At 44.7% G+C, this 17822-nt stretch overlaps 1 protein-coding gene across 2 annotated transcripts in view; it reads left to right on the top strand.

Moving 5' to 3' along the window:
- The window catches only part of plxna2 (plexin A2), a 181379-nt gene that overhangs the window by 147319 nt on the left and 16238 nt on the right, over positions 1–17822 (top strand). For both annotated transcript variants that reach the window (XM_056422503.1, XM_056422504.1), the window contains exons 21-26: positions 1401–1543; positions 2730–2998; positions 11916–11982; positions 12231–12377; positions 12985–13144; positions 15633–15736. In XM_056422503.1, coding sequence (XP_056278478.1) covers positions 1401–1543; positions 2730–2998; positions 11916–11982; positions 12231–12377; positions 12985–13144; positions 15633–15736 — 890 coding nt within the window. The remainder of the gene's footprint in view (positions 1–1400; positions 1544–2729; positions 2999–11915; positions 11983–12230; positions 12378–12984; positions 13145–15632; positions 15737–17822) is intronic.

Genomic DNA, 17822 nt, shown 5'->3' on the forward strand with positions numbered 1-17822 from the left:
TACTCTCCTTGCCCGCGACTCAGGTTAAAGAGAGGGCACAGTTGTCTCCGTGAGGTGTGGACAGCATGTGGGCACAAACTGGGCTCTTTATCAAACGGAGGTCTCGCAGCATCTCACCCCACACAGGAGTTCCTCTCCCGCCTGAGAGCGAATGGGAAGAGAGGAAGAAAACTGGACCCGCCCTTTGAACCGGTGTTGAACATTTCCAGATTGTACTGCTTCAAAACAAAAGCTTTTAATCAACAAAATTACTGGGGACTTTTATTATGAAGAATGTATAGGAAAATGGGATTATTATACTGAATTAGCAGAGCTATTCAGTATAAAAAATTAAGTCTAATAAGCAGCAATAAAAACTAAGGACTTTTATTGTGAAGAACTTAAAGAGAAACTAAACGTGGCAATCTTGTGTTTTAAAGCCACTCTTTTGACCAGGTCACGTTGAAGTTTAAAGTGTGGACACGCATATGCAGCTAAGATGTGGCGCATTCGATCACAAAAATGTTTTGTCTGAGATGACAAAAGTGCGGTTTATGTTTGAGAGTGATAAGGGGATTTCATCAGCAAGACATATTATATATCTCCTCTAGCCACCTCTAATCGGTTTTACCAATGGTAGTATGCAAGGAAAGAAAAACAACATCCTATTGCAGAAAACCTTTCAGGATGGTCCTGACTGATGGACAGGCAGGCAACCAGGGGGAATCAGTCACACACAGGCAGCCTTGGGAATGGAAAGATAAATGTTTTAACCATTAGCAGTGGTCAGGAGTGTAATGCTCCACAGGGTGGATTTAGATGGGTACCTGGCTTCTTCCGTAGGAGTATACACACTCTATGTATGCCTGTGAGCCTGTGTGTTGGTGTGTAAACCCAAGAGTCGCAGGGGGCCATGGGCCAGGAGGTAAGGGCTAAAACTGGTTGGAGATGGCGGCGTAGGGGACTGCTGCTGCTTCTGTGATAGGCTGCAGTCACGGAGCCTCCCCAAGGGTGGAGAAGCAGAGCAACAGAGCCGTAGGCCCGAACAGGAGTCAGTCAGGATGGAGCCAATTAACTCGTGCTCACCTGCAGCCTCACACTGAGATGACACACTCTCTTTGGGGCCTTAGCTACAGCCAATTTACTGGCTGGGAGATAACATCGAGTGAGAAAGGGAAGCGAAGAGTGAGGTCTGTGTTTTTTAGGGAGGGTGGGGGGATTTGGAATATTGAGTTTCTCTGACATGAAGACTATCTTGGGCTTTAACTTTCAGCTTCGTGATAACAGCAGTAAACACTTTGAATATGAGAATTATTCACGTATTTCTTCCCTGGGGATGAAAGAACCGTTGTATTCTCATGCGGCATGCCTCGAGTATTTCCTCTAACTGGTCTCTCTTTCTTGTCTCCCTTCTCTCCCAGCCTTTGCAGAGCTGCAGACGGACATCAATGAGCTGACCAGTGACCTAGACAGAGCTGGTATCCCCCATCTGGACTACAGGACATACACTATGAGGGTCCTCTTCCCCGGCATAGAGGATCATCCTGTCCTCAGAGAACTGGAGGTAACGAGAGAAAGATGGAGGACGAGAAAGAGAGATATGAGAAAAAAAGACAACTAGCCAGCAACTGCATGAAGAAAGGACAAGAGAAAGTCGAATTGAGGGGAAAAGAGAGATAGGGAGTAGATTGTGTCTACCCTTACCGCTCTCTCTGCAGGGTAAGCTCTACAAGCGGGAAAAGTGCTTGAGTGGAAAAGGATACCAGTGTGCCACTTATCCTTTCTACCCTCTGGTCTCACAAACGTACACACATATAGCCGACCATGAGGGCAGCACACATATACACCTTATACAACTTACATGCAAGCTCCCTCATGGAAAACAGGGTCCCAGCACATGGCTATTTCATCCACCAGTGGCTGCAGTATGAGGGGTAATGAACTGAGTAATTCCCTCTCCTCAAGCAGGACTGTGAGGTTCTCCATTGGGAGGAAAGACCGGCTGGTTAATACTTTTTTGGTCCTCTTCATGGGGCCAGAGTGGTGCTGGGAAATGAGTTTATTTTATGTGGAACACAGTCCAGAGGATGAAACTCACGGATGAAAAGATTCATTCTGATAGAGATCCACCATTTGATTGTGTGAGATGTAGGATGGTGGTTTCCCAGCAGGAAGATGCATGGTTAGATAGAGGGATGGTGGTCCAGATCAGACTAGCCTTGTGTGCTAGAGGGTCAAAGTGTCACTTCTTACTTCAGTGACATATTCTGTAAGCTGCATACGCTTGTGAACAGTTTCTTTTCTTTTGTTCAGAAGGACCCAATTTTGAATGTCAAACTTTTGAGAAACGGTAACGTACACTCAAACCAAGAAAGTGATTTTTGTCCCTTTGGGTTGATTTGACTCCAGGAAGTTATTTGACTTTAAAGTGAAATGACAGCGAACTCAGTGTACAGTGCTTTTTAACAGACCAGGGTCAATAATTTATTTAAGATCTTCTCAGTTACTCGCCACAAGTGGGAACTTCTGTCTGGCTGGAGTGAAACATGAGTGAGGGTTTTGGTGCCTTTGGAAAAAAATCTTTATTTTCTGTGAGACAAGGTCAAGATGAAAGTTGAGGAGCAACAATCCTTTTCCAAACGCATTCAGCTCATCGCTATTCAAGTTGTTACTGGCCATTTATTATTGAAATTAGTGCTGGAATCTTATTAGCACTAACACACACTCTTCTCCCTCCCGCTCCTGTCCAGGTGTCAGGGAACGGCCAGCTGAATGTTGAGAAGGCCCTGAAGCTGTTTGGACAGCTCATCAACAACAAGGTGTTCCTGCTCACCTTCATCCGGACACTAGAAATGCAACGCTCATTCTCCATGAGGGACCGTGGCAACGTGGCCTCGCTTATCATGACGGCCTTGCAGGGGCGACTGGAGTACGCCACCGACGTCCTGAAACACCTGCTGTCGGACCTCATTGACCGCAATCTGGAGAGCAAGAACCACCCCAAGCTGCTGCTGCGCAGGTAACACAGCGCACAATGATTTCCTGTCACACAGGCATCACAGAACTCACATTGCATGTTGGTTATGAGTGACTGATTAGATCAGCACAAAAACATCATATGTGTGATTTTTCCTGCCGATACCGAATTAATGATATTTAATTAGCCATAAAAGCTGATACAGGTTGATTTTGTTGATGTCTTGCGATGGTAGCTACGAGTATATAAGGGTCCACGCCTTTGTTTTTTGACAGCCTTCCCTAAAAAACTACCCCAGTGTAAACTATATGAAATTCTGATCTTAAATTTAGTAGTTTTAGTTATGTATTATTAGCTGCTTAGAGTTAGTGTTAGGGTATTAAAGAGGTAATAATTATGTGTCTGATATATATTTTATATAGAATCCACTCATGTCAAAAGAGGTCTTGGTTCAGTTGGTGGCAACTGAATTAAAAAGTTATTTATTTGATGACAAATTTGATTGATTCATTAATTAATGTTACTATTTGGAGTTTTGACATATTACAAAGGAGAAAGAGATGAATTTACTTAAATTAATATCATATTATTATCATATTCAGAGAAATCCCATAATCCTCAGTTTCAGTCGTTTGATTTGATTAATTCCAGTCAGGAAGAATGAGAACATATTGTTTCACTGTGTATCGGTAAATATGTGATTGTGTTCTCAGAGGATAGTTTAATTTAAAAACATAAACAAAGCACAAGGCTGTAGGAGGATGTTGATGCTTATAGATAGATGGATGGGGATTCATTTAGAGCTGTGTGTGCTTCCCTCTTTTTCTTGTGGGTGGATGCATTCTGATTATCCCCGGTGTTCCTTTGTCGACGCTTCACAGAATAAGGCTTGTAATGAGTGCTAACATCTACAATATGCTGAGATAAACGCAGAGCACTCTTCGCATCATGAGAAACATCTCGATTCTCTGCATAATTCCGTACTCTCTCTGGCGCTCGTTCCCTTTCCTGCTCTCCCTCTTTCTCTCTCAATGCCAATGTCAGTCTCACTTATCCTCCAGACCCGGGTCCTTATAAAACATTCAGAAACGGTTCGATGTAACTTTCTTCTTTTTCCCCCGATCTGGTTCTCAGTGTACGTTGTTTTTCGTGGGATTTAGAGTGATGTGCTGAAACTTTAAACACCCGCCAAGTCCTTGTCCAAGTGTTCTCGGCTGCTCTCGTGGCTCTGGAGGCAGAGAACAGGTGAAAGGACTGAATAGAGTCAGATCAGAGGGAACACAATGTTTGAAGCACAGTTCTGTGAACAGTCTCTCTGAAAGCTTGACTGCTCTGGACATGATTTTGATTATGTTTGCATGACTAATAAGCGGAGCCAGCCGCTGAACCTTCAAACAACACCTTCGTTCTCATGTTAATATTCCCTTAGTGTCTCTATTTTGTTTTAATAATATATTAGTAGTCAAAGTAAATAATCGCTTGGTCGAAAAAAGACCACGCACAGAAGCAGATGGAGAATGAGGTTGAAAAGACAAAAAGAGAAGTGGACTAAAGCGACGCAGCATCGAAAAGCACCTGGATTAAGCTGTTGTTGCACATAACAGCAGGTTCTCCTTGTCCTCTCTCATTAGGAACACGCAGTGGTACGTAATCCTCGGATCCTGCTGTGGCAGCCTTGAGGCTAAGTGTCCCATCGTTTTTACATTTTTCTCCCCATTTCTTTCTGAAGAATTTAAGGGATTATCGATTTGTCTTCCTCATTGCCTTTTTTTAAGAAAAGCCAACGGTCAAGCTAGCGTGCTGACTCGCACACACCCACATAGACACACACACACACAGATGTGATGGCAGTCAAGATGAGCACGTCTTGAGGCAGTAATTGTGTTTGCGCAGGGCATGGAGAGAGGCTTCTGAGCTCTGCTTTATTGTAAATGAATTATTAGCAACCTTTCAGTCCCTGCTGGGCCGACATCACATGGCTGTAGGAGAGCGCCGACATACAGGAAGAAGCTTGAGGTCGCCCGACCCGCTTCTTGTTCTCATTTATATTACAGTGGGTTGAAATTGCGTCCCAAGACATGTTCGAGTCGTAGTAAAGAACTTTGCTTTTTTTTCTTTCTGCTCAGCTGTCATTTAATGCTTTTCTCTGGAGTGAACTATGGCCACAAGCTAGCATGCAGACCTTTTAGGAGAAAACCATAATCTCTCAAGTATTACAGACTGCGATGTAAAAATAGTTCCATCTGTCATGGTGTGTTAGCATGTTATCCACATGAGCCCTCAGTGACCTGCAATTGTAAACAATATCTTATGTATCGTGTAGTTTGGATCAAAAGGTTATTTATTGAAAGAAAAGCCAAGTTACTAAAGGCATAAATATTTAAAAACAGCTCTTGAACAAATACTTTTAATTTCTTCTTGTGCGTTCTTACAGCAGCAGGAAGGTGAATGTGGGTTTCAACTCCAAATAATAATAAATAATATTCTGTGATTTCTATGGCACAGAGGAACAAGCAACTTAATATATGGTGTTGGCTACATGGGCACTACATATTAGTAATATATTAACAGTGTATCTTAAAAGCTTTATAATAAGCAATATTTGGAGTATATGTGCTTTACAGAGTATATATATGGAACAGAATGTAGGTACAGTATGTGCACACGGTCCAGAGGGAAGCTATGATGTGGTTGCTCCAGCAAAGCAAGAAGCCCTTCATTATTTAGCTCCATTCAGTGCGGCGAGAAGATGGAGTACCGTGCCATCACGAGCCACAGCTCAAAGGGAAAGCAGAGGGCAAGAGGGGAGAGTGAGAGGAAAACATGTGGGGAAGAGTTGAGGATGTGGAAGAGCGAAAGCAGTGGAGGAGTTTTACAACCGATAGCAATTCAACATTTAATGAACGCGCAATTCAGCAAATTGAATGGAGCTTCTGATTGTTTTCCAAGTTTCTTGGCCAACACGTTGAAGATGCTGCATGTAAACCTGTCCTCTGATTAGCATTATCTCCAACTGCCTCCCACCATCTCTGTGTGCCTCCAGCACGCCTTTTATCTGTACTCCTCTCACACGTCTCTCACACAGCTTATCTCCTAATAGTATTGTTTACAGTTGCAATATGTACTGATGTACAATTTACTGTGAATGGTGATATTTGATTCACTCATAGCAGTCTACAGTTGCTACAATCTTAGCCCTCAATATAGATATGTCTGTAATCATTTCCAATCTGTAATAATGTAATGAGGAATGTGTCTCCCTCACATAGTTTACAGGGATGAAGGTAGATTGAATGGAATGGCTGGTTAAAATAGCATCCCTCTCTGTCAAGATACATGTTCTCACATTTGACCTAGTAGCACCTCGTATGCTTCCAGCAGGTCATAAATAACGTTCCCCAGGCTTCATGAAATTCCCATTCATATGGATGTGTGTTCCTTTCCTGAAAGAAGTCGAATGGTGTGAAGTGTATATCATGAGTAGGTGCTACGAGGGTGGATGCCCTCCACCTTGTTAGCAAAGTGACCAAAATGCCTCCCCGTTGTTAACCCGATACCCCACAGTCGCACACGGAGTGCCGGGCCAGAGGGGTTGTTCAGTTGGACATGTTACTCTAGTCGGACTCATTGATCAATCATCTGACTGAGATGTGTGCAAGTTAGAATCTGTGGCGTAAATAGGAGGAGGCTCCACAGGGAGCAGCTGCTCCGCTCTCCCTCTGCAAGGTGGCTGCGAGAGCTGAAAGAAACAAACCGGTTCAGTCCTCCTTTTGAGAGAATAACAAATCGCCAACCGCATATAATAGAAGGAAAATGGATGCATGTGAAAAGCCTCTTGGCATATGAAGCAGGATGGAAGTAGTTACTGAGACTACAATAAATGCAGCAGACATTGGCTCGTGTCATTGGCTGAGTAGGACGGTCGGCTTGATGTGTTTGAATGCCAGAGAGGAGTCTGTGAAATGTTATGTTCAAGTTGGTCTGTGGCATATCCTCTTTTTCCTATTAGGCTCATACTTAAATGCCAGATACAATTTCACCATCCATCCTACCAGCCCAGTGAAAACTAATTCTGGCATGTATAGTATCTTGCCTTTTTGCAGTGGGGATATCATATCTTCAGTCATTTAAGTTTGTTTGAAGGGTGCAATCGTGTTCTTCTGAGGCGTGTTTCTCAAAAGAAGCTCTAGTCTCTTTGGAATTTAAAGATTTTTGATGCCTTCTACTTTCTTTGTCTTTATAGGGATATGTTTTAAGCTCATATCAACATCTAAGCTTTGACAATGTGTTTGATTTCCTCAAAATCTCCAGAGCGCTAAGTGGAACTGATGCTGCAGCTCATGCTGTTGGATTGTGTTCCGCTGCATCGGGGGAAGACGTTCTTGCGCTCGTTTTTCTCTCGGTGCCCGACCTCTGCAGTGCTCATCCCAACCCGCTTCGTGCCTGTTGTCATTTCACAGCCACTCTTTCGCGTCCATTATTACTCTTCTGCTGCATGATGACCGCGCCAGAACATTCTTTAATGGCAAGCCACTTATTTATCAAACTCTATTCTCTCCATCTTCAACATTCAAGTTTTTGCCAAAGCCACTCTCTTTACACAGTTTCCTCCTCTTCTTTATAATGTTCTTTTAATGGAACCACAGAACATTGCCTCTATCACCTTGAGACTTTTCAATCTTGTATTATTTTTCTCCTCAGCATTTTTGTAATGAGATCTCCGCCCATGCAGAGCAACAGAGTACAGAGTTATTAAGAGAGGGAGTATTGTGTTTGGCATTAGTTTCATTGAAAGACATTCCACAGCCTGCTAATAAAGCCCCCCACCTCCCCCTCCACCCAAGCTGCCATTAGGAGAGCAGAAATGGGAGGGGGGATGGGAAGCCCCTCTTAAACACGATGTGGGATAATGAAATCCTGATGTTCATTAATGAAACTCAATTAATAGATAGAAGGAAGTGGAGGCAGATGAGGAGGAGGAACACGAAAGAAAGGAGAAGGAGGAGAAGAAAGTGCGTCTTCCCCCTTCGACATTCAAAAGGAGAGATATTAAGAAGTCAGCACAGCCCCCGCAAAAAAGGCTTTATTTGACTTCCTTCTTCAGGACTTGCTGCGCTTATTAAAATGCTTAATAGGTTCCATTAACTTCTAACACACTCAAGTCTCATACAAGCTGGAAGGGGTGCATGGTAAGCATACGGGAGAGGGGTGAAGTATTATAAAAGGAGGGCAATTACATAGGGATTTGGGGTATTGTCCACAACAACAACAAAATATATATATATACAGTATATATTAGGGCTGTGAAACGATTACAATTTTTAATCGGGTTAATCACAGGTTTTTGTGGATTAATCATGATTAATCACATATTACCGATATTCTCGGTATATTTTGTGAGAACATAGAGATTTATGACAAAAGACGGATATATACATTTATACATTCTTCTATACAATGGTGCTGCAACTCAGCAGTTATTTAGCAGTTTTCTTCCATATGGAACATTAATACATCTTCATCCTAAACAGAATGTTTAACCCTCCTGTTATCTTTCGGGTCAATTTGACCCCATTCAATGTTTAATGTCGGTGTTCTTTGGGGTCAATTTGACCCCAGGCTGTTTTTCACTGTGTCAAACATATAAGAAATATCAACTTTTTTATTTATTTAATAGTAGTCAACCTCACACTTAAACTTGGGAAGCAATATTAATTCTAATAATTTTCTGGAGGTTTTAATTGCTGGGGTCAAATTGACCCCGAGGGTAAAATATGTTAGTAAATGTAAAGGTAACAGGAGGGTTAAACAGAAAAATTTTCTCATGTTTGTCAACCATTAACTCCACCATGACACAATCTAAAGGCCTCTAGTCTTCCTCTAGCAGCTGCTGAGGCAAATTGACTGTGTGGGTTTTCTTCATGAACTGGGCCGTGATGAAAGGGACGGCGGGGACACCGCTGCAAAGCTGAAACCTCACCGGACACGGACAGGTGGACAGATTGACAAGTGACTTTTTTTTGCTCGGTCCCGATGCGCGCACGGAGCTCTGTGGCGCGGGACGGAGATCGATAAGTGTTAACGCAACGCGAAGAGACAGAAATGACATGCTGCTGTGGAGATACGATCAACAACATACGTTTAGTTTAATAAAAGAACAAAGACGTGCTATAGAGAACATGTCAGGGGGCGGGCCAATCTTTTTAATGTCATGCGATCTACCAACACTACGTCGCGATCGACTGGCGGGTCGCGATCGACGTGTTGAGACCCTGATCTACAGGAAGTAAAAGTCGTAACAGGTTTCCGGAGGTGAACCTGCGGAAGGATCATTACCGATGAACAGACCGTCTGCATGAGAGCGGACAGAGTTCAGATTGAAGTGGTGTATTGGAAGCTCATTTTGCAAGTGACTTTTTTTCCGTCCCGACGACCAACAACAGACGGATTGGAAGCTCATTCTGCGCATGCGTTAAATGCGTTAAAAACAACAACTAGTTAACCTGTAATTGAATTAACTGAGTTAACGCGTTATTTTTCACAGCACTAGTATATATATACATATATATATATATGTATATATTATTTTCAAAACATATTGTGCTGCATTGTCAAGGTTCAGTTTGTGAATTGCGTATGTTTATATCTTTATATATCCATGTATACTCCCACCTGTGTGTTTGTATATGTCAGAATGACAAAGCGGGAAAAAGCAAAGACCTTGTGTGTGCCCACCAAAGAAGATGCCGACCCGTCACACACACACACACACACACACAAGAGCATGGGCTAAACTCGTAGCTGTTGTAACCTCCCCTGACTCAGACTATCCTTCAGGGGCTTCTGTTTCGGTTTCAGACTCTTGCTTATAGCCCTCGCCCACGACTTCACGCAATTATCTCCATAAGAGTTATAATTTCTCCATTCAGAGCCTGAATAGGTATAATCATCCCTCACACTAGTTAGCTCTGAGGAGACGAAAACCTTGCAGCCTGCCTTAATACCTGGCTGCTGCGACTGCTGCTAATCCTCAGTTCAGCACATTGCGCCGGAAGGCCCCTTCATCATATACACCAGGGTAATCATAGTCATTTCCTGCTACATTAAGAAGGTCATTTAAAAAAACAAATTTCACTGCATTGCTATTTAAATTGGTAGCACGTGGACAACTGGAGGGATCGTTTGCCGCCAGGTGACAATCACATGCTGTCGCACTCTTGCAAATGGCAGTGCAGTCATGTGTGTGGCACTTCATCAAGGCATCCTAACTTTTGATTGGTGGACTGCCGTTGGGAGTGGGGCGCTACAGCTGGGTTCTTTCTGTCGGCCTGTTGTTAAACTGCACAGCTGAACATTCGCTGGGTGAAAGTGCACGGAGGGATCCTCTCGTACCCTGTATGAAATGGCTGCATCCTCACTGTCCTGCATTATAAATAATAGTAATCCATCCACCACCCTCTTTCTCCCCTTGCGCCTCTCGTGCGTTAGCTCCTTTTTTTTTTGACTTTGTAGTTGCTGTAGCTGCTTTGACATACAGTATGTTTTATATTTCTAATTTTCTCAGCCATTCGGACGGGCCAGCTTACCATGTTGCTGTTATTTATTGATTCCATTTTCATGTCCTGCAAAAGCAGAATGATATTTCATCATCCACCAGTTATTCTTTTAGAATGCCAGCTAGGAACTGAAAAATGTTGGATGCCTTGCACTGATAAACTCACGGATAAAACAATGTGCTGTGTTCTGAATATGCAATTAACATAATAGGATTTTACAGGGCAAACATTGACGGAATAATGAAATGTTTGTGGTTAAGCTTTTTGACACATTGCCTGTGGGAATAATAATTGTCCGAAAAATGATGTTCTCAAATGATGTACTCGTATTCCTCGTCCCTGGTGGCAGCCTTTCCAGAGCTGGCAGAGGCATTGACAGTGATAATGGTGTGTGTGTGTGTGTGGAGTGGACCAAAAGTGGGCTGGCGAAATCCATTTCCAATCCAAAGCAGTTTAATTATTGGTGTCAAACGAAGAATGCAAAAGAGCATGGCAGAAGCGTTTTTTACAAGATGAACTTGCTGTTGCTATTCACCTCAGGTGCTTGTCCACGCTGGCTGCACAGAAATAATCCTTTCATATGTGCTTCATGCTCGTTAGCCATTCCCACCTGGCTGTTCTGCCTTTTCATTTTCTTTTTAAATTCAACCTCTGTTTCTCTCGTGTTCCATGATGGTGCTAATGAGGCGGAGGAGGGCGGAGGGGATGTTTGTCTGGCATTCAGAGAAAGATATGAGCAGGAATCCACACGACAACAACAACAACAACAAAGAGATAAGAACTACACACGGCCCTCTCATGTGCTCTGCGGTAGAAACAGTCGAGAGGTCATTGCACACTTGTGTGTTTTCATGCCCAATCAAGCCCAGCAGCAAGCTGTAGCTCCATGTGTGATTGACTGGGAAGGGAGGCGAGGTAGGGGAGGTGGAAGAGAGGGACATGAGAGGGGAAGAGAGGAGATCGTTTTGGCTGTGATCAGGCATTACCTGGCTGTGACAGCACTCGTCTCTCTCAACAGCTGAGGCTTGTCGCAGCTGCCGGAGTCCTGCTGTGTTCAACCACACGTGAATACACACGCACACACACAACACATTCGCTCACGCTCACATCCAAGCATACTCAATCACACACTCTTTTTAACATGTCCACGCACACACACACACACACACACACACACAGATGCCCTCTCTCGTTCTGCTCACTCACTGTGTCCACAGAGTTGCAGGCAGCACACAAGAAAAACGCCAGGATGCCAAGAGAACCTCCCTGATGTCTTTGCACATAACCTCATGCATTATGCAACTTTAGTATTATCCAAAGGTTTTTGAAATATCAAGAGACAAGAATAGAGTTCAATTTGTTTTTTTCCCATTTAAAAAGAAGAAACAAAATTGTGATTTCAGAACGGAGTCGGTTGCAGAGAAGATGCTTACAAACTGGTTCGCCTTCCTCCTCCACAGATTCCTCAAGGTCGGTACACCGAGCAGCAACACTTTGTGTGTTTGCATGTGATTACACGTACAAATATAAAGCGATCGTGTGCATCTTATTCATTTCCTAAATTAAAAGTGTGATTGCACATGATTAGATATTTACATGTTTTCGTGGTAGGTGTTTTCGGTCTAGGGATATGTGTGTGTGTGTTTATGCTGTGATGTTCTCTCATGTGTGAATCTGTGGGTTGTGTATGTCTGTGTGTGTTGTGTGTGTGTTCACAGGAGTGTGCTGGGGAGCCTCTGTTCATGCTGTACTGCGCCATCAAGCAGCAGATGGAAAAGGGGCCCATCGACGCCATCACAGGAGAGGCCCGGTACTCCCTTAGTGAAGACAAGCTCATCCGCCAGCAGATCGAGTACAAAACCTTGGTAGGTCACACTCCACCAGGCTCACAGATATGCACAAACACACAGGTGGAAGAACCATAAGACGTACTGCACAGTACAGGCACCACAAATAATTGGTAATATAGCATAGCTTTTTCTGCTGTGTTGGGTTTCTTTCTCGCTGGAGGAGAAGAAAAGAAGCTAATGATCCCACAGGCTCCAGTGTTGGTCCAACATCAGGGTAGGTGGTTGTGGAGATTGGAACACACCAAACACCCATCTCTACACTCACATGCACACACGCACACACACACACAAAGCTCACACTCACGCAGCCAGCATGAGACATGACAATGCTCTGATTGCTCTGACTGGGAATTTAGCTCATTACGTGTTAATACCCTGGCAGAGCCGGAAATTGGTGCCCCGCCGAAGGTGTGAAATTAGATTTTGGGATGCCGGTGGGAGCGGAAATGGTTTCTCAAAGCTCCTGCCATGCTCCAAGGAGACTCTGATAAGGGTGGAGCCTCAAGCTGGACACAAGTCCAGACAGTAACAGAAAACCTCTTCCTGTGCTCCATCATTTCCTTCTGTGATTGTTCTTCTGTCTTTTTTCTCGCTCCCCCTCCTCCCCATCTGTACAATCCAGACCCTGAACTGTGTGAACCCCGACAACGAGAACAGTCCAGAGATTCCCGTCAAGGTGCTCAACTGTGACACCATCACCCAAGTGAAGGAGAAGATACTGGACGCCGTTTACAAGAACATGCCCTATTCTCAGCGGCCACGCGCCGTCGACATGGACCTCGGTATGAAACACACACGTGTAACCACCCGCACACACACACACACACACAAACACACGCACACACATGCACGATTCAGAAGCTCACTTGGCAGGTTTAAAGTCCCTCATACCCACAGATTAATGTATCAGTGGAAGAAAACCTAGCCATGTGTCCAGATTATCAGTGCATTAGTGTGATAAAAGCTGTGTTCCAGCAGCCCGGCCTGCCAGCCTACGTGTGCTGCTGCCAGGCCTTCTATCAAGCTGACTGACAGTGTGTGCTGCATCCTTCCGTCTGGTGCATTTCGCTGCCTGGTAGTGCCAATAAGACACAGTAGCAGGAGACAGAAGTGTGCATGTCAGTATGTTTGTGTGCTGTTGCGTCCGTGACGCGGCCGTCCGACTGACCCAGGTGGCAGACGGGCTTGCCAGACTCACGGCGGGCTCCACTCCCCCGCAGTCTGCCACTTCCATCCTCGCCCGTCCGTACCTTCCTTTCATTTCCCACTCCCTCTCAGTTTCTCTCACTTCACATGGGTGGTGGAAACAAAAGCCCCCCCTACGCTTTTTGATGCAAATCAGCGGGCAGTCCATCACTCCACAATATGGCTCTGTGTCCATACACTGTCCTCTCCCTTGTTCTCCTCTCTCCATTTCTCACCCGTTCACTGATGCCCTGAAATTAATTGGTTTGTTCATTCCTGCATGTACTTGTATGTATTTGGGATTTTACGGCTTAGTTTTCCCCCCCTGAAGAGCGTAGTTTAGACTGGAGATGCACCAATTCGACTCTTTTCCGCCTTCACTATGGCTGATACCGAGTACCGATCCGATTATTAATAAGCTGTGTGCGTCACAGTGTGGAAAGGTAACATCAGGCTGGATTTGTACATTCTTAACTTTGCAAAACAAAAGGCAACAAATAGATGCATAGATATAAATGTATTTAATTGTTATCCATTATACACATAATAAATTGTAGACCAGCAATTTTGGAAAACAAAATACATTATAATTTAAGTGTAAACCCTTTGATGCAGCGGCCAATTGGCCGAGGCTTAAACAGAAAATAATGTATACAATATATAAACATAAAAATTGAATCTCATTGTCACAGATACCTGATACAGATAGTTGAGCCAGTCTCGGCCTCATGTCCGTATTGGTGCCTCCTCGTTAAGACGGGGATGTTGTGCCAGGCAGAGACGTCATGTGGTCATCTGGCAGAGGCACAAAGTTATAAAACCCAGTCAACAGAGGAGAAAATCAATGGTCACTGCCAGCATGAGAGCCACAATGCCTGTCCACTTCCCCGTCAACGCCCTCATTGCCATTTCAATCAGGAGAGACTTCATTAGAATAAACAATTATGTATTACACATGCATAATAAAAACATTGGGAAAAGTGTTTGGCGATTGGGCTCAATCCTGAAGTAATATGATATTGGGGTTGTGATGCAGAGGTCAGAGAAGGCATAATCCCCCTGGAGTCGAGACACTGGTGGTGATGGTGATGATGAAGGGAGCTGCTGCAATCTGATGATGAATGAAGAGCATGACTGTGATGCCAGCTGGAGGTGACTGGGGTGGAGGAGGGTTGTACCTGATTGTGCTGCAATGACAACTGACAGCAGCAGAGAGGAGACATTTTATTTAACGTTTGTGTACATCCTGGTTGGTAACACCTACAATCAGCTGGTAGAGTAGACACAGGAAGAGGATGACTGAGAAGTTATGAATAAAAAGGAATATTTAGAGAGTCTTCCTCACTAAACTTCTGCCACTGTCCTCCACCAGTGCTGCATATATCCTCCACCTGTTTCCACTTGCTTCCAATCTTCTCCTTTTCAAAGGAGCTGATTTTATCAGATCGCAGTTTTCTTCTTGCCTGCTCCACTCTTCTCTTCATTCTGACCCTGACGGGCCGACTGTGGCGTATGCTAATGGGGCGCCGTTTCCACGACACAAGTACCAATTAAGGCATGCGGGCTGCCTGCATATACATCTCAAAATCGTTTTTGTGTAATGTTTAATTAGGATGCGTGTCAATCCAAGTCAGTGAGAGAAGTACGTTTGCCGGGAGCCGTACAAGAACGCCGACTGACACATATTGACTCATCTGTGTGAAGAGAGCTCTATTTGGGACTCGTGTAGTCTGACGTTCCACCGATTTAAAAGGTGAATGAGATTTGAAAGAGAAGTGTTTAAAGAGTTTGTTTTGTGTGATGTGAGAACGTACGTTTATTTCAGGGCACTTCACAATTGCCTTGCAAGGTAACTGGTTCTGAAGGCAACAAAACACAGTGCACTCCACAGTTTCCCCACATGTTCACTCAGAGCCGATGCGCGTCTTGAACACAAGGTGGTTTCAAGTTGTACGTGTTAATTAAAACGTGACCCCCCCCCCCCCCCCACAAACCTCTCCACCGGAAAATCAAGACAAATAACATTCTTCGTTGTGCTTTGCAAAGGCAGCTGTGTGTAATTTTGGATTGTGTTTGTGTCCTCAGAGTGGCGCCAGGGGCGAATGGCTCGTGTGGTGTTGCAGGATGAAGACATCACTACCAAGATAGAAAATGACTGGAAGAGACTCAACACTCTGATGCACTATCAGGTACATATACACAAAGGCTTTAGTGCGATACCTTCATCAACTCTCAAACGTCAAGCTCATTTCAGTACAATTTCTGCTGTTACTTTTATTATGGAAATTATACCACACACACCGTGGCAAACTTTGATGTTTCCCCGCTCTTGACTTTTAGGCAGCCAATTTTCTGCTCCTCATTTGCATGCCCTTGCTTGGTGTAATCCGAGTGACAGAGTAGAGGACAATTACTGTACAAGTGGCAGGAGAGATGAACTCTCAGCATCTCAGCCGACACTTCTCCCTCCTCCCTGGAGAGAGTATGCTGCTCCAGTCAGGAGGACAGCCTCTCTCCCTCTCTCCCTCTCTCTTTCTCTCTCTCTCTGCCCCGTTGACTCCTACGCTGGCAACAATTAGACCCGCTGTGACTGCCTGCTTCTGTCTCTTCACATGTAGAACTTAGATTCACACCCCGCAATTTATCGGGGCCTATGGGCTTACCTGTTTCCTCCTGTTTAACCGAGGGGAAAGTGGAGGGCTAAAGAGGGGGAACAACTCGTTCTGCATTTTTCAGAGCAATTTATGGCGGTTCAGGTTCTAAATGAAAAGGGGAGAGCGGCAGGGAGTTAGAGGAAGTCAGAGTGAGATAACAACGAGAAATAAAATGGAATAAAAAAGGCAATGCAGAATGAGAAGTCGGCTTTCTCAGCAGGTCGTGAGTCTTTCGCAGCACATGCTCAGCCAGCTCTCATTAGTCAACCAGGGGGGACCATCTGCTTCAAGACTGCATGAGGCTCGGGTCTGGGCTACCTGGTCAAGACCAGAGGCCGGGCCTGAGATGCAGCTGTGGCCGGGAGTGCCGGGGCTGGATACCTGGAGCCAAGGTGGGGCCAAGGTATGCAGTCTGGTGAGGCTCAAGCTCTCATGCTGGGGGTCATTCTGAACTCCAGCCCCAGCAGAGTAAGCAGAATAATGTAACAGCTGTAGGAGTCATTAGAAGAAGGGACACATCATAGTGTCCTTCACCAAGGACTTGGCACCATGCAGCGTCTTTCTCCTTTGTCTTCTCTCTCCTGTCGCTCTTGATTCTGTCCTCACTTTCATTGTCTCAAATTTAGTTTGTTTATATTTTTCCTGACCCACTTAACATGTTTTCCTTCTCGCCCACTGATGTGCGATGAGCACTCCTGTTTGCCTTCATTTCCTACTCTCTCCCTCTCTTGGTCTGAGCACCTCTTCTCTGGTCTCTGCAGTGCTTTGGTCCTCGATGAAGCAGTGCAATATGTTCCGCCTCCACACCATAATGGGCTTCTCTCTTGTTGATGTTTTTTGCGATCCTTTGCGTCGCAGTCTGTCTGCCATCGTTAGCCAAGGGAGATGCTCCGGGAAACACGGTATCACGCGCGTTGCTGCTTCACTTATTCCTTCGCTCAATAGCAGATCTGAGGACTCCCATTGATCACGCATCTGAGGTTCCCTGTGCAGAACATAAGGCCCGACACTGTGCAACTTCAGAGGAGATGCTGGCAGAGCAACGTGGGAAAGAGAGAAGAAGGGAGGCAGCACTGAGGAATGGGACAGTTGTGGTAGGAGAGATGAGGGTCGGATGGGACAACAGAGAAACGTGTGCATCATTACTGTTTTGATGAGCTGGCAATGGCCAGCAATGCGGGAGCTGCTGTGTGTTCGCGTCACACACCAGGATTGGCATTGGCGACAGCACATCTGGCTGCCTATCACAACAAGAGAGCCCTAGAGTGAAGGAAAAGCTTGAAGGAAAGGGAACGGGAAGAAGTGAAGAGGAAGTATTGAAAGGGGGTCTGATATATGCAGAATGAGACCCAGCATCACCTTGCTAATTCTCCCATAGAGAAGACACAGGGACCAGAGCCATTACAATTCATGGGACTCACAGCCTCCCAAAAAAGTAATCCCTTTGGGTATGTACCCTGCCACATGGAAAATAATGGTTTACATAACCTGAATATGGAAATGGTCACCTTCCCAGCTCCCTGTTAAACCAAAATTAAAAACATGAATGCACACATTTAAAACGAGTTCAGAATCTTTATTTAATCTTTATTCAGTCTGAGGAATCCCCCCCCCCCTCCCC

Source organism: Pseudoliparis swirei, chromosome 9 (genome assembly GCF_029220125.1).
Source record: "Pseudoliparis swirei isolate HS2019 ecotype Mariana Trench chromosome 9, NWPU_hadal_v1, whole genome shotgun sequence".
Classification (NCBI taxonomy): domain Eukaryota; kingdom Metazoa; phylum Chordata; class Actinopteri; order Perciformes; family Liparidae; genus Pseudoliparis; species Pseudoliparis swirei.